This window comes from Moschus berezovskii, chromosome 2 (assembly GCF_049115385.1).
Source record: "Moschus berezovskii isolate FMDL1 chromosome 2, NW_MosBer_1.0, whole genome shotgun sequence".
NCBI lineage: Eukaryota > Metazoa > Chordata > Mammalia > Artiodactyla > Moschidae > Moschus > Moschus berezovskii.
Genome location: NC_142461.1, coordinates 5,950,149 through 5,968,052, shown reverse-complemented (window position 1 = coordinate 5,968,052; position 17,904 = coordinate 5,950,149). Strand labels below are relative to the sequence as shown.

Sequence of the window (17,904 nt, the reverse complement as noted above, 5' to 3'; positions counted from 1 at the left end):
AGGAATCGAACCCAGGTCTCCCTCATCGCAGGCAGACGCTTTACCGTCTGAGCCACCAGAAAATTCAAAGTCCAGTGCCTTTCTGGCCACTCTTTCTCTGCCTTCCCTGGTGGCTCTTCTTTCAAATCCATAACCAAAAGCAGTACCTGAGACTGGTCTCAACTCTGTTTTTTCTCCCTTATACACTCTCCTTTTGAAAAGCTCTCACACATGTCGCTTTATGAAGACAACCCTGAAAACCAGTGTGCTCATCCTGAACTCTGTTTGAATCCAGAGTCACAGTGTCTGCTGGATGTACCTGATCGTCCAGGGTCTCAGCACCAGATGCCTAACACCCAACTCACCTTCATGACTCTTTAAACCTAGAGCACTAAAATGCCAACAACTCCAGGGGTAAAATAAACAATGTTAGCATTCAACTGAGCATCTCATGCAGATGGGAGGAAGGCCAACTGGAAGGTAGAATTAATATTTCTATCTCAGCAGTAATGAAAAATCTGGTAATCAAAACTTAATTTCATGTGGATAGCATTATGTATAATCTTTATACTTCTACTTGGCAAAACTACAACCTACCTCTGATGCTTTTTAGTATTGATACTACAAAAGAAAATAGCTTTCTAAGGAGAGTCTTTAGAGAGCAAAAATCTGAGGTTTTCTAGACACACACACACAGCAATATACACAATCCAAAAGGACCTCATGAATATGTACACTGGCAAAGTTCACCCAGACAGTTATTACATATTCTGACAGTAATTACATGTTTAAAATTATTGTTTAGAGACTTGATCTTCTCCTTGCCTCCCAAATAAACAGGATTATAAATGAGTCAGACTGTGTGTTTCTTGAGTTTGCTCGAGCTTGTTTCCTGATCAGAAAGGACTGAATAAAGCTAACTTAAAAAAAAAAAAAAAAGGTTCCTATGTTTTTCGGCCATCTCCAAAAGTAAACAGAGATAAAATACATAATCCACACTACGATTTTACTGGGTAAGTAACTTTCATGAACAAAAGATAAATCATTTTGTCTCTATTTTAAAAATAATGAATAAGATAAAGATCCAGTTGAATGCCCAATCTCTTTGGTCTGTCTCATTTATTCAGAGTTTCTGGCTTTCAGCAGTGGGCCTATAGTCTCTTCAGAACGCCTCCTCTTTGACAGCAGTAGGGACCTGCGGCAGACAGCCTCTGAAATGGCTCCTAGCATGCCCACCTCCAGGTTTTCATGCTCTTGGGCTGAGTCTCGTGACTCGCTTCTAAGGAAAAGAATAGGGGACAGGTAGTGGGCCAGCATGTGTGATGCTGGGTCACTGTGGCTGCCATCCCACCCCTGTGTGGGCTCTCTCAGCGTCTTTGTTCTGGGGGGTGCAAGCTGCCGTGCTGGGAGGTGCCCAGCGGAGAGGCCCTCATGGCAAGGAACTCAGTCCCTGGGCAACAGGCAAGCGAGTGAGCTTAGGAAGAGACGTCCCCAGCTGAGCCTCGGCGTGTCTGCAGCCCAGGCTGACACCCTGAGTGCAGCTCTGTGAGGGACCCTAAGCCAGGGACATAGCTGAGCTGTGCCTGAATTTCTGACCCCCAGAAACCGTGAGAGCACAGATGCTTGTTCTTTAAAGCTGCTAAAGTTTAAGAGAAATCCGTTCAACATAGGAACATGGGAATAGGTATCTCCTAAAGACCCATGCACAAAAAAATACTTCACGACGAAAATAATCACGATGGCGTGCTCACTCACCTGGAGCCAGACATCTTGGAATGTGAAGTCAAGTGGGCCTTAGAGAGCATCACTATAAACAAAGCTAGTGGAGGTGATGGAATTCCAATGGAGCTATTTCAAATCCTGAAAGATGATGCTGTGAAAGTGCTGCACTCAATATGCCAGCAAATTTGGAAAACTCAGCAGTGGCCACAGGGCTGGAAAAGGTCAGTCTTCATTCCAATCCCAAAGAAAGGGAATGCCAAACAATGCTCAAACTACCATACAACTGCACTCATCTCACACGCTAGTAAAGTCATGCTCAAAATTCTCCAAGCCAGGCTTTAGCAATATGTGAACTGTGAACTTCAGATGTTCAAGCAGGTTTTAGAAAAGGCAGAGGCACCAGAGATCAAATTGCCAACATCCGCTGGATCATGGAGAAAGCAAGAGAGTTCCAGAAAAACATCTATTTCTGCTTCATTGACTATGCCAAAGCCTTCGACTGTGTGGATCACAATAAACTGTGGAACATTCTGAGAGAGATGGGAATACCAGATCACCTGACCTGCCTCTTGAGAAACCTGTATGCAGGTTAGGAAGCAACAGTTAGAACTGGACATGGAACAACAGACTGGTTCCAAATGGGAAAAGGAGTACGTCAAGGCTGTATATTGTCACTCTGCTTATTTAACTTCTATGCAGAGTACATCATGAGGAACGCTGGGCTGGAAGAAGCACAAGCTGGAATCAAGATTGCTGGGAGAAATATCAATAACCTCAGATATGCAGATGACACCACCCTTATGGCAGAAAGTGAAGAGGAACTAAAAAGCCTCTTGATGAAAGTGAAAGAGGAGAGTGAAAAGGTTGGCTTGAAGCTCAACATTCAGAAAACGAAGATCATGGCATCTGGTTCCATCACTCCATGGGAAATAGATGGGGAAACAGTGTCAGACTTTATTTTTTTGGGCTCCAAAATCACTGCAGATGTTGACTGCAGCCAGGAAATTAAAAGATGCTTACTCCTTGGAAGGAAAGTTATGACCAACCTAGATAGCATATTAAAAAGCAGAGACATTACTTTGCCAACCAAGGTCCGTCTAGTCAAGGCTATGGTTTTTCCCGTGGTCATGTATGGATGTGAGAGTTGGGCTATGAAGAAAGCTGATCGCCGAAGAATTGATGCTTTTGAACTGTGGTGCTGGAGAAGACTCTTGAGAGTCCCTTGGACTGCAAGGAGATCCAACCAGTCCATTCTAACAGAGATCAATCCTGGGTGTTCACTGGAAGGACTGATGCTGAAGCTGAAACTCCAATACTTTGGCCACCTCATGTGACGAGTTGACTCACTGGAAGAGTCTGATGCTGGGAGGGATTGGCGGTGGGAGGAGACGGGGATGACAGAGATTGAGATGGCTGGATGGCATCACTGACTCGATGAACATGAGTTTGAGTGAACTCCGGGAGTTGGTGATGGACAGGGAGGCCTGGCGTGCTGTGATTCATGGGGTCGCAAAGAGTCGGACACGACTGAGCGACTGAACTGAACTGAACTGAACTGAAAGACCCATGACTGCTCGTACCCTTAGTTTTAACCCTGCTTCTTCCTCTTTATTTTCCATTTCCTCCCTCCCTCCTTGCGCCCGACTTGTGCACTTGGTTGATAACAGCCCACAGCTATCTCATTGTCTCCTAGGCTTCGTTCACCCGAAGCTCTCCGGATATCCCAGGTCCGCCTCTCTCAGTATCCAATTTGTCTGCATTATCGTTCGAGCCGGTGGGCTCTGACGTGCTGCTCATTATCCTCACCACCGTCTCCTCTTCTGCCGAACTGCTCAGCAGTGAAATTAAAACATTTGTTAACTTCATTGCTCAGCAGTGACACCAAGGTGGCCATCTGGGAAGAGAAGCGGGGCTGGGTTGATGAAGGGCCAGGAGCGAGCAGTCAGCTGCTGGGACGGCCCTGTTCCCTGCTCTTTCTTCCAGAACCTATTGCGGACCTGCATCAGAGCCAGCACAGTTAGCTGTTAACTCCATCAGCGCCCTAGGCTGCCTGGGGCTCCACAGCGTATCAAGTCCTTTTCTGGAAATAGGGAATCTGCCTAAACAGAAGGGTGTCACATATTGCAACAGGCTGGAACTCACTGATTGCTATCACAGAACAGAACTCTAGGAAAATGAACCAAAACAGACTTTTATTCTTCAACCAGACATTTAGAACCCCTTTGATTCTTAGAGTTAAAAGTACTTCAATAAATTCGTATCAATTCATGGTCACACAAGTACTCAAAGTACTTTTATCTATGAGTGAAATACGGGTCAATATATTTCAAGATGGAACAGTTTTCTTTCCCTCTGTTGTCTATGAAAAAAAATGACTCAATCTTTCCCTTACACTCAGGTCTTCTAAAGGCATTTACTTATTTTCCCAACTGCCTGCCTACCGCCTTTGGACTTGTCTGGGTTACACCATACTCATGTTTGCTCATGCCTTCCCCGAATGCTGAGGGCCACACACGGGTAACAGTGAGACAGACCATGACAGCTCAGCACCACCCCAGACGCTGTGCAATATGTGCTATCTACTTGACTCCTCACGTCAGATCCTGCAGGAATTACCACGACTACTTAAAGGAGAGTCAGAGAGGTGAAGTAACTTGCCCAGGCTGCATGGCTGGTGAGCAGAATACCAGGATGAAACACTGGTTCACGCCACTGACCGGTGCCTCTTTTGTCCAGTTTCATCTTCCAGACTTCGGGTGTAACCAAACCCATTTCACTGGATTTTATTGGACTTACTAGAATCAACATCAGATGGAACACTGGGTAGCCGCCAGACAATCTATACCATTTCTCCTGGTCTCAATGATTAGTGCGGAGACCGGAATACAATAGGTGCTTAATAAATGTTTGCTTAACTGAATGAAATTCCCTTCTCATAAGGCCACCAGCCCTTTGAGCTATAGCTGCATATCTTAGACTTGATAATTAGAAGAGATTTGAAAAAACAACTTAAGTTTATCTCTCATAGATCTATAAAGTGAATCCTACCCCTTCACTTCTCAAGAAAGTTACCCTATTTTGTCAGTGAGCACAGCCCACAAAACACAGACCTGCACTTCTTAACAAACCCTTGAAGTCATGACACAGTTGAAAACATCAGGTTCACATATGAGCCTTCAATGTTATTTGCCTTTGAAACAAAGGTGAAGGAAAAAAGGATGCTACTAGGCCTTTGGTTTGGGAAGTCTTTCTAGAACTTTAGGTGAAATCAAACAGCAAGGAAATCAACAGTAGAAAGAGATATCTCCTTATTCTAGTCAGACTCACTTTGCTATATACAAAATGATTTAAAAGGCAGGGCCAGGGCTAGGAATAAAGAAAGTAGACAATTTTAAGTTTTAGCATAAAAGCTGAAAAAAAGTATACGTTTCTGGTGGTTCCAGGCAGTAAAGAATCTACCTGCCTTGCAGCAGACGGAGGTTCGATCCCTTGCTCGGGAAGATCCCCTGGAGAAGAAAATGGCTGCCACTCCAGTATTCTTGCCTGGGAAATCCCATAGACAGAGGAGCCTGAGGGGCTACAGTCCATGAGGTCACAAAGCGTCAGACACAACTGAGCAACTAACACTTTCACACTTTTCTTTTACTCAGCTCAGTCAGAAAGCCCTTTAGGTCAGTATCTGCTTTTTCTAAAGGGTCAGAGATGCCACACTGAGATAAAGACCAGTGGAAGACACTTTCCCATCCCAACGCCCAAGAGAATTCTCCTTAATCAGTTTTGGCTTTGGTTTCACACAATCCAAGTCGCCCAGCCTCTTCTCATGTCGCTGCAATCACTGCTCGGGCAATGGCTTTGCCACCTTTCATCACTCATCTCAGGAGAGAAAATAGGACACTGGCTCACGTGTCCTCCCTTAACTCAGTCCAGGCCAGCTGCCTATCTCATATGTTTTTTAGGAACAAAAAAAAAGAACCGACTAGTCCATCTCAATCAGAATATCACTTAGAAGCCTGCCTCAAAATTACACACCTAAGTGTAAATTATTTTTAACATTGAGCTATCTTTTTTATATATAATTTTATTAATTTATTTTTGGCTGTGTTCACTCTTTGTTGCTGAGCGGGCTTTTCTCTAGTTGCGACAAGCAGGGGCCACTCTCCAGCTGTGGTGCGTGGGCTTCTCATTACAGCAGCTTCTCTTGTTGTGGAACATGGGCTCTAGGGTGCACAGGCTTCAGGAGTTGCAACTTCTGGGCTCTGGAGCACACATTCGGTAGCTGCGGCGCATGGCGTTACATGCTCTACAGCAAGTGGGATCTTCCCGGAACAGGGATTGAACCTGTGTGTCCCCAGAATTGGCAGGCAGATTCTTTACCACTGAGCCACCAGGGAAGCCCAGCTAGTTTTTTTTTTTTAATGTGATGATGATTAACCAAATAACAACCACCACCACCACCACCAACAAAAAAACAGTCAAAGCTATCTGGGAGCTAGAAATGTATAAATAGAACAACAGCAAACAAACTCCCCAAACAACCTTTATAACTGTAGCTGAAATGCAGAATGATGGCCCAAGTGAACAGTTCTAAATCTAGATTAGACACTGAAGTCTCTGGGGATTCTGGCAGTTGTGTGACTTCTGAGCACACTTCCCAAAGAATTACCTATGTGCCAGGATTTCTTTGCTGTCAAGACATTCTATAAGGATAGGGATCCAACCTTATTTATGTTTCTTTTCCCCCCTAGCAACCAGCTCAATGCCTGGCACATACCAGTTGCTCAGTAAATATTTGCTGAATCAAGAGGAAAGCAAAGAATAACACTTGGGGGAATGGGTATTCAGCAACTCCTCAAAACACTGAGAGCTGTCAGCATAGACGCTGTGACATCTGCCATCACACATTAAGAATTTTATAGGCCGTTAACTTCTCCAGCAATGCTTCTCAAAATGTAGTCTAGACGTACCAAAAAAGCCATCCCCGGGGAACTTGTTCAAGATGGAGATTCCCAAGCTCTACCAGAATGTAAGATTCAGACTCTGGAAATGTGGTCTGGAGGCGTACATTTTAACAAGATCATTTTTATATACACTGAATTGTTATTCTAGAGACTGATGGCTTCGTGTGAGACACTACACCGGTAGTTCAGAAAACTACTTTCAAGGGTAATGGCACCCGTTTGAAAGCATGACTTGCAAATTAAGCTTAAACATCAATAGCAGAGCATCTCGTGTCAAAGTAAGTGACCACAGTACTAGGATAGTATAAGGCATTAAGTGAAAAAGGAGATTCAAGGCTGACTGCATCCAAAACCACTGAGTTAATGTATCAGCAAACAACAGCAGTCATCCCCTGTTGAGCTCCTTCTATGTGCCTGGCATTTTAGTATGAGATTTACATAAATCTTAATTAATTCACAATGACCCTATGATGGAGGTGATAACACTCGAAAATTTTACAAATTAGGAAATTAAGACTTACAGAGATTAAGCCGATGAAGGTCACAAGGCGAGTAAATGGGGTGTGTGCGCGTGTGCGCTCAGTCACCCAGTCCTGTCTGACTCTTTGCGGCCCGATGGACTATAGTCCTCCAGGCTCCTCTGCCACGGAAATTTCCAGCCAAGAATACCCGAGTGGAGTGCCATTTCCTACTCCAGAGCTAGTAAATGGTAGAGCTGCATAAATAAATGGTACATACACACAATGGAACCCTGCTCAGCAATAAAAAGGAACGAATATGCAACAACCTGGGTGAACCTCAAAACAGTTGTGCTGAATGCAAGAGGCCAGACCAAAAGGAACACAGACCATAGGACTCCATTTATGTAATACTCGAGAAGATGTACATTCATCGAGAGAGAAAGCAGACCAGTGTTACCAGGGGAAGGGTGAGTGGAAAGGGGCAGGATGGACGGATTGCCAAGGGATGTGAAAATATTTTTAGAGGGGGGATGGTCATGGTCATTATCTTGATTGTGATGATGATTTCAGGTTTCGAAACTTGGCAAACTGCAACCTTTAAATACGTGCAGTTTGCTGTGCGTCAATCATACCTCAAGCTGTCTAAAGAAAGCGAGAGTGCGAGAGACAGTGAGAGAAAGAAGTGTACAGGCCTGTGCACAGGGCAGGGGCTCCTGACTCTCCTGCTTGCTGGCCCCACACATATACACATATTTTTTTGGCCCTGCCACGTGGTTTGCCAGATCTTAGCTCCCTAACCAAGGACTGAACCTGGGACCCCTGCAGTGGAAGCGGCAAGTCCACCAAGGAATTCCTCCTCCAACTCTATGTTTAATTTAATTTAATCTTATGTTCTTACAGTATTTTTCCCTTTTTCTTTTTGTAGCTGAACAATTTATTATAGAATAAAACAGAATCAGTTTTAAATGTAGCCACCAAGTGTTTTGTAGAGCTCTTACTCTGACCTCTAAAACCTAGGAAGAAATAACATAATCCTATAAAGATCACCCACGGAGAATCAGTGTTGTTGCAAAGTACTATTAACATTGTTGCCATCAAAGGATTAGGACAAGGAGGAGGGGGGAAATGCTGAATGAATCCTTGTACAGCAAATATTTTTTGAGCACCTGTTATGTGCCAGACACTTTTAGGTACCAGTGTTAAGAAATAAAAAAATGCATAAGACACAGTTTGAGTGAGTACACAGGTGACAGAATAATTTGAGGATTGCTGGTCTAAGGAATGATGATGCACCTCTGTAACCCAAGTTAAGTGGACAGGAAGCCACAAGAGAGAAAACGAAGAGGTATGTCCGTAAGCTATCGAGGTAACAAACTAGTGACAAAAATGATGGATTGGACCGTTAAGAGAACATCCAAGTGCAAAAATATAAAACCATCATGTCCTTCTGCATAATCAGTACAAAGAGTACCAAGGATTTACAACTCGAAACCGCCCCTCAGAGAGTCATCAGGGTTCACGCAGTCTTGTAAACAGTTTATCTCTCAAGAAAACCATTTATAGCCAACTGTCAGTAAACCGTGGTTGAGGTAAACACTTGACCTTGAATTTGTGTTTTCAAAAAAGTAACTTGTGGTGGGACAGAGGGAGAGAGGCTCAAGAGGAAGGGGATACACACACACACACAGACACTTATGGCTGATTTGCAGTATTCAGTAGAAATCAACACAACACTGTAAAGCAACTATCCTCCAATTAAAAGTTAAACAATAAAATAAAAAGTAACTTGCTATGAATTAGGGAACTATTTAAGTAGTAGAAGGCATGCATTGCTTGGATGAATAGTAACTGGTGATTTAGTCACTAAGTCATGTTCTACTCTTGTGACCTCATGGACTGTAGCCCACCAGGTTCTTCTATCCATGGGATTTTCCAAGCAAGAATACTAGGGTGGGTTGCCATTTCCTTCTCCAGGGGATCCTTCTGGTCCAGGGATCGAAGCAGGGTCTCCTGCACTGCAGGTGGATTCTTTACCAACTCAGTCACCAACAGTAACCAACGGCCACTAAACTGCCTACAGCGCCAGAGGAGGCCTCCCCACTGACTGGCAGGAGGACCCGCCAGTCAGAGGAGCAAGCTTGCAGGGAAGTGCCTGGTCACTCTGCCAGCGCCCCTCAGAATAAGAGGCGAGGCCACGGGAAAGGGGAAGCGAGGGAGTCCTAAAGCGGCCGTGTGGTCAGTCCTGCACCGTCAGGTGTGGAGGAGCTGGGTAGTGAGGGAGCCCACTGGTGGGGACGCATCTCACTGAGATGAGGAAAAAACAGAAAACGTCAACTAAGTAACAGAGATGATAAGCATTTGCCAGTTTTCTGTAGACAACACTAAACATTTATACATACGTGACGTATGCATATCATTTTTACCCCGTTGGGAGGCAGTAACTCAGGGTACAAGAGAAGAGCTGTAACATCAGAACGCTTAGGTCTGATTTCTTGCTCAGAGTTTAGTTTCATGACCTCTGCAACCTTGGACAAGCTCTATCACTTCGAGATACTTATTCTCATCCATAAAATAGGGATATAAAATAATAAAATAGTATCCACTTCAATGATGTTTGTGAGGATTAAATGAGATAACTAACATATGTACCAAGTAAAGCATCAGTTCAGTTCAGTTCAGTCGCTCAGTCCTGTCCGACTCTCCGCGACCCCATGAATCACAGCACGCCAGGCCTCCCTGTCCATCACCAACTCCCTGAGTACACTCAAACTCATGTCCACAGAGTCAGTGATGCCATCCAGCCATCTCATTCTCCGTCGTCCCCTTCTCCTCCCGCCCCCAACCTTTCCCAGCATCAGAGTCTTTTCCAGTGAGTCAACTCGTCGCATGAGGTGGCCAAAGTATTGCAGTTTCAGCTTTAGCATCAGTCCCTCCAATGAACAACCAGGACTGATCTCCTTTAGAATGGACTGGTTGGATCTCCTTGCAGTATAAGGGACTCTCAAGAGTCTTCTCTAACACCACAGTTCAAAAGCATCGATTCTTCAGCGATCAGCTTTCTTCACAGTCCAACTCTCACATCCATACACAACCACTGGAAAAACCATTGCCTTGACTAGACGGACCTTTGTTGGCAAAGTAATGTCTCTGCTTTTTAATATACTATCAAGGTTGGTCATAACTTTCCTTCCAAGGAGCAATCATCTTTTAATTTCATGGCTGCAGTGTCTGCAGTGATTTTGGAGCCCCCAAAAATAAAGTCTGACACTGTTTCCACTATTTTTCCATCTATTTCCCATGAAGTGATGGGACCAGATGCCATGATCTTTGTTTTCTGAATGTTGAGCTTCAAGCCAACCTTTTCACTCTCCTCTTTCACTTTCATCAAGAGGCTTTTTAGTTCCTCTTCACTTTCTGCCATAAGGGTGGTGTCATCTGCATATCTGAGGTTATTGATATTTCTCCCAGCAATCTTGATTCCAGCTTGTGCTTCTTCCAGCCCAGCGTTCCTCATGATGTACTCTGCATATAAGTTAAATAAGCAAGGTGACAATATACAGCCTTGACGTACACCTTTTCCTATTTGGAACCAGTCTGTTGTTCCATGTCCAGTTCTAACTGTTGCTTCCTGACCTGCATACAGGTTTCTCAAGAGGCAGGTCAGGTGGTCTGGGATTCCCATCTCTTTCAGAATGTTCCACAGTTTATTGTGATCCACACAGTCAAAGGCTTTGGCATAGTCAATGAAGCAGAAATAGATGTTTTTCTGGAACTCTCTTGCTTTCTCCATGATCCAGTGGATGTTGGCAATTTGATCTCTGGTGCCTCTGCATTTTCTAAAACCTGCTTGAACATCTGGGAGTTCACGGTTTACATACTGTTGAAGCCTGGCTTGGAGAATTTTGAGCATGACTATACTAGTGTGTGAGATGAGTGCAATTGTGCGGTAGTTTGAGCATTGTTTGGCATTCCCTTTCTTTGGGATTGGAATGAAGACTGACCTCTTCCAGGTCTGTGGCCACTGCTGAGTTTTCCAAATCTGCTGGCATATTGAGTGCAGCACTTTCACAGCATCATCTTTCAAGACTTGAAATAGCTCAACTGGAATTCCATCACCTCCACTAGCTTTGTTCGTAGTGATGCTTTCTAAGGCCCACTTGACTTCACATTCCAAGATGTCTGGCTCTAGGTCAGTGATCACGTTATCGTGACTATCTTGGTCGTGAAGATCTTTTTTGTACAGTTCTTCTGTGTATTCCTGCCACCTCTTCTTAATATCTTCTGCTTCTGTTAGGTCCATACCATTTCTGTCCTTTATCGAGCCCATCTTTGCATGAAATGTTCCCTTGGAATCTCTAATTTTCTTGAAGAAGTCTCTTGTTTTTCCTATTCTGTTGTTTTTCTCTATTTCTTTGCATTGATAGCTGAGGAAGGCTTTCTTATCTCTCCTTGCTATTCTTTGGAACTCTGCATTCAGATGCTTATATCTTTCCTTTTCTCCTTTGCTTTTCGCCTCTCTTCTTTTCACAGCTATTTGTAAGGCCTCCTCAGACAGCCATTTTGCTCTTTTGCATTTCTTTTCCATGGGGATGGTCTTGGTCCCTGTCTCCTGTACAATGTCACGAACCTCCGTCCAGAGTTCATCAGGCACTCTATCAATCAGATCTAGTCCCTTAAATCTATTTCTCACTTCCACTGTATAATCATAAGGGATTTGATTGAGGTCATATCTACTACTGGAGCTCAGTGGAGAAATAACTATAGAAGGAATAAAGGGATGGAGCAAAAGCAAAACCAATACCCAGCTGTGGATGTGACCAGTGATGGAGGCAAGGTCTGGTGCTGTAAAGAGCAATATTGCATAGGAACCTGGAATGTTAGGTCCATGAATCAAGGCAAATTGGAAGTGGTCAAACAGGAGATGGCAAGAGTGAACGTCGACATTCTAGGAATCAGTGAATTAAAATGGACTGGAATGGGTGAATTTAACTCGGATGACCATTATATCTACTACTGTGGGCAGGAATCCCTTAGAAGAAATGGAGTAGCCATCATGGTCAACAAAAGAGTCCGAAATGCAGTACTTGGATGCAATTTTAAAAATGACAGAATGATTTCTGTTCATTTCCAAGGCAAACCATTCATTATTACAGTAATCCAGGCCTATGCCCCAACCAGTACGAAATTAATCGGTTCTATGAAGACCTACAAGACCTTTTAGAACTAACACCCAAAAAAGATGTCCTTTTCATTACAGGGGACTGGAATGCAAAAGTAGGAAGTCAAGAAACACCTGGAGTAACTGGCAAATTTGGCCTTGGAGCACGGAATGAAGCAGGGCAAAGGCTAATAGAGTTTTGTCAAGAGAATGCACTGGTCATAGCAAACACCCTCTTCCAACAACACAAGAGAAGACTCTACACATGGACATCACCAGATGGTCAACACCGAAATCAGATTGATTATATTCTTTGCAACCAAAGATGGAGAAGCTGTATACAATTAGCGAAAACAAGACCAGGAGCTGACTGTGGCTCAGATCATGAAATCCTTATTGTGAAATTCAGACTTAAATTGAAGAAAGTAGGGAAAACCACTAGACCATTCAGATATGACCTCAATCAAATCCCTTAAGTAAAGCATAGGTATTCAATAAAAGTTCCCCATTATTGTCTGAAAATAGCAACTGTATTCCTAAAAACTGGATGCAATTTACTGTGTAAGTTTGTATTAAATCCTTTTTGTATCATGTTTTCAGTATTTATGATTATTTTGTTTTTTGTTTCTATTATTTGATCTATGATTTGCAGTTACCTGTGACTACCTTCAGCCTCTTTTTATCCCTGATTAATCAGGAGGAAATGGTAACCTCAGTTAAGTATCCTGGTTCAAAACTTGGGATTCACCTAGTGATCAAAACATGTCTTTGTTTTCAAAGTACTTTGCCTAGCACTTTTGCAAGATTGTCCTTTTAGGGGGTAAATGTCCCCCCCCCCCAAAAAAAAAGCTTAAGGTTTGAAAAAAATTGAGACCCTGATCCCTGATCTGCTATCCTGAGAACATGAAACCAGCAGAGAAATAAAGCTCACGGTACCTACCTGCTTCTGCACATCTTTAATTTCCGAACACTCTTCCAGTCTTTTTAAAACATCCTGGGTAATCAAGAGTGCGTCTGAAAAGATTTTTTCATTTTCTAGAAGAAAATTCAGCTGGTAATGTTTCCCCTCACACTCTGAATGTAAAACAAAACAAAATTTTAAAAATCAGTGGCTGATTACTTGAAATGCTTTTTACAAGTGTAAGCTGAGTACTTTTAGGTCATGCACTGCATTTACAAATAGTATCTAACATGTCAATTATGAGCAGCAGAAAACACCATTTTTTACAGCTTCCTCCTTTGTGTCACCTTCATCCTAGTTAAGATAATGGGTAAAAATCAAGAACGGTACATGGTTATTTCAACACAATACTGCTTTTCTGCCCTGTGGTTCACCTTCAGGCTGTCAACACTTAAAACCACTGCTGCTGCTAAGTCACTTCAGTCGTGTCCGACTCTGTGTGACCCCATAGACGGAAGCCCACCAGGCTCCCCCGTCCCTGGGATTCTCCAGGCAAGAACACTGGAGTGGGTTGCCATTTCCTTCTCCAATGTGTGAAAGTGAAAAGTGAAAGTGAAGTCGCTCAGTCGTGTCCGACCCTTAGCGACCCCACGGACTGCAGCCTACCAGGCTCCTCCATCCATGGGATTTTCTCGGCAAGAGTACTGGAGTGGCTTGCCATTGCCTTCTCCAACTTAAAACCACAAACGTGCTTAAAAGAAGAATGCCCTAGTACGATTATTGCATTGGATCTTGGTTTCCAGTCTAACAGTGGTCTTTGACAAGTTTATCAATGAAACAAAAAAAACTCATAAAGGTCACTGAGTCCAGTAATAGAAGGACAGGTTACAAAACAACGATTAAGTGAATATCACCTTGTTCTGCGCTTGCTTCCTTTGTCTCCCTAAAGGTTTGTACAACAGGGGAGGAGGGACAAACTTCAGCTGAATGAGCCACCGGGGTGTCTGTGTTCCCCTGAACCTCCTGGACAGCGGGAGGATCCACTCTCATCTGTTGCACTGCCGTGTGGACCCCGTGCTTCACCTCTGCTCTCACGGGGCCTGCTGTAGGAGTGGAGACCTCCGGGGAAGCATGATGCTCTCCAGCAACCCCGTGGGAAAGGATTTCCACGTCAGGCTTCTCCGACCCCTTCCCGGACGGCTCTGAGGGTGGTGTGGAGACATCCCTCACCACCTGACCCTGGACAGAGCAGTTTACGAGGCTGGCCAGAAGGTTTTTACAGCTAACGGCCACGTCGAACATCTGGAGACTGTCGGCTAAGGAGATGATTTTGGAGAAGTTGTGCTTGCCCACAGGCAGTTTGCCGGTGTACATCATTTCCAACAAGAGGGCAAACTCCTCGGGGCTCACGACGGATGCATCGATGGAGATGGTATCTGTGTTGTCCAGCAGGGTTTTGAACAGGAGGCTGGCAGCAGCCAGGACCAGCTTGTGGGCCCGGAAGTAAATGGTCCCGATGGAGATGGTGCAGTCACAGAACTGCTGCTCCTTGCACAGAGTGTAGAGCTGCTGCAGCAGCTGCCGGCTGTAGTTGGGGAGCTCCATCACGTCAGCTCTGTCTGAGGACTCCCCTTCCTCTCTTCTTCCAGAAACGCTTGGTGAGGGTCAGCACACGATCCTGGAGGAAGCCCCAGAAATGCCACGTTAACACTACGCAAGCACACAGGGAAATGCCCTGAATGAAATATTAAAATGAACATGTAATTCACTGGCTCATTCAGCACATGCTGCTGAACAGGAAGGACTGGGTGCACTGAATTAATCACGATGGTAACTGGCATGGGCTTAACTGCATGAACGGGACTCTGCTTGGTGTGCCATCTGGATGATCTCATTTGATCCTTACAAGATACGCTAACCTTCCCATTTCACAGATAAGACTGAAGCTCAAAGAGCCTGAGAGAAGCAGCCTAAGGAAACATCGCCATTAAACGGCATGCCCATGTCTCACGGATTCCAAAGCTGTCAGTGACAACACTGCTAAGTGTGTCTGCTCTCGAGTTCTCAGCCAGCTGACGGAGACACACACATGAGCAGGTTCACAACACAACCTTGGCCTGCCTGCAGCACTGGACACAGGTCACCATCCCCACCCTCTAAGATGCATTTCTCGCTTCTCTCTGGTTCCTTTGCGGGTTCCTCTGCGCCACTTCGGCCTCTAAAGTTTTCTTTGCTCCAGGACTGTCATCTCACATCTTATCTTCTCTCTCATCTGATTCCACACTTTTGAAACCTCTAAATGCTCAGGGTTTTCAGATTTATATCTCTCGCTCAGACCTTTCCTGTGAACTCCAGATGCACACTTGCAACTGCCTACTGAATATCTCCAACTGGAGGCCCGATCAGCTTCTTAAACTTAAATCCGAACTCCCCTGCCATCTTTCCCCACTTCACAGCAATTCTGTCCCTTCTTGTTCAGATACAAAAACCTGGAAATCATTCTGGACTCCTGCTTTTTCTCATGTCCTTTATCGAAGGCTTTATAAATCCTGTTGGCTCTATCTTCAAACTACATCCCAACTCCAATCACTAATCACCACCTCCCCTGGCTCTACTTCAGTCAGCCCACACCACTATCACCTTTTTCTGGGTTATTGCAACAGCGTCCTAACTGGCCTCCATGCCTCTGCCCCTTCCGAACCCGACCCCTCTCCACCCGGCTCCATCTTCAGCCCAGGGGTCAGAGCCATCTTTCAGCACACAGTCAGATACCGTCTCCTTGTACAAAGAACCCATGGTTCCCGGTCTCAGAGTAAAAGCCAAATGCCGGAATGTGACTCTGGCTGTCGTTAACTCTCGAACTCATCTTCCGCCTCGCTCCCCCTCACCCCTGTGCTGAAAGCACCAGGCCTTACTTGCGGCTCATGGAACACAAGGAGCACACTCGTGCACAGGTTTCTTCACATGTGTGTGTGGCTCACTCCTGCTCCCATCAGGGCTCTGCTCAAAGGCCGCATGAGCAACGAGGCCTTCCCTGACCTTGTTCTTTGAACAGTAGCCTCCACTCCAACCTCAGAACATTCCATCCCTCTTACTCTATTCGTCATCACAGCTACTGACACATGTCTTCATTACTTACTTATTCTGTGCCCCCCTTTCACTGGGATGTAAACCCCATCAGGAGAGGGGCTCTTTCCCTCATTGTCTGCTGTATCCCAGTGCTTAAAATGCTACCCAACGCGAGCACTGTTGGTTAGTTGGTGGAATGAATAAATGGGTGGGAGGAGATGTAATGATAGAGATTTGTTCCTAGAAGTCCAGCTTGGGGAACAGGGATATCCAAAAGTCAGAGGGAGGTTTCTGAGGAGGCGCTAACAGCTAACCTGCCTTAAGAAACGAGCAGACATTGAGGAGGTGCAAAGAGTGAGGGGGAAAGGCATTCCAAGCAGGGAAGCCTGCGGGAAGCACACGGTTACGGATGCAGCACACAGTGGCAGGAAGGAGGTTTAGGAGCGGGAGCATATGGAGATCGGTGATAGCGGGGCATACAGAAGGGGACAGGCAGTGTCAGGACAGGAATGTGGAGAGGCAGCAAAGGCTCTACCCACAGAGGGGCACACAGACCATGCTTAGGAGCTCGGATTCAGTCTAATGGCAGTGAGGAGTCAATGAAGGCTTTGAGGGACTTTAACTAGGACAGTCACATGGTCAGATACGCACTTGGGAATATATCATCCAAGCAACACTTGTGCAGAATATGAAGGGATAATGCTAGGGTCAGGCTCTATTAGTGTAGAAGTTCAGGGAAAAATCATTGAGGGCTGTGACCAGCAGAAGTGGTAATAGAAGGGAGACAGAGAGGCAGCCAAAAATATTTAGAAAATGTAACTGTCATGACTTAGGATCTGAAGAGATGTGAGGGAAGTCAGAGACAATTTCCAGGTTCCTGGTTTGGTGAGTGAGTTATCTGAAATGATCCAGATAACACGAAACAGACAGTTTAGGGAAGGAGACATCTAGTTCTGTTTTGGGTTGGAGGATATTATGATGATAGCAAAACTATATAATCTCACTTACATACATTTTTTAAAAAACTATGAAAAGGATGGAAAGACATTTATCAAAATAACAACGGGTGCCTTTGTTAGAAGGATTATGACTACCTCGTTACTCCACCACCAGTTCCTTATTTCCCCACATTTAAAACTGACAAACAGAAATGAAAACATTTCCAAGTTCTGGTTTCCAGGTTTCTCGTCTGGCAGCACCATTCTACCCTAACAACAAGTGAAAAGGTAAATGGAAAAATCAACAATGCTTTTCAGCTCTGTCAGAAAAGTGCAGTCACTGGGCAAAAGCACTGCCCCCAAACTGGAGAGACAGGCAGAAAATCACAGCTTCTCAGAGAGAGAGCCACCAGCAGAAGTCTGCGGGAAGCAGCACCTGAATAGGAAAACTAAGCTCAAGTTGACAAACTGATAGAGGCTCAGGATGGACAAGTCTGAGAGTTAAAACCCCAGAGGGATGGAGTCATAACTTTGTGAGTTTTAACTCTAAGAGTTCTACTGAGTTCTAACAGCATATCCTGGAAAAAATTCCCTTCTGTTCTGGCAGGAGGAAGGAGAAAGTAACCATTTTAAAAGATGACAAAGCATTCTGTTCTTCTCAACAAGGTCTAGAATCAGAAGAAAATATTTTACCAGAGTCTAACCTAATTGGTGCTAA

The 17,904-nt window shown here is 44.6% G+C and overlaps 1 protein-coding gene across 2 annotated transcripts in view; it reads right to left on the bottom strand.

Annotated features, from left to right (window-relative positions):
* ZBTB40 (zinc finger and BTB domain containing 40) overlaps positions 1-17,904 on the bottom strand; it is an 82,495-nt gene that overhangs the window by 28,799 nt on the left and 35,792 nt on the right. For both annotated transcript variants that reach the window (XM_055397109.2, XM_055397110.2), the window contains exons 2-3: positions 14,094-14,857; positions 13,219-13,352 (exon numbers count right to left, since the gene is read on the bottom strand). In XM_055397109.2, the coding sequence (XP_055253084.2) occupies positions 13,219-13,352; positions 14,094-14,784 (825 nt within the window). In that variant the 5' untranslated portion in view covers positions 14,785-14,857. The remainder of the gene's footprint in view (positions 1-13,218; positions 13,353-14,093; positions 14,858-17,904) is intronic.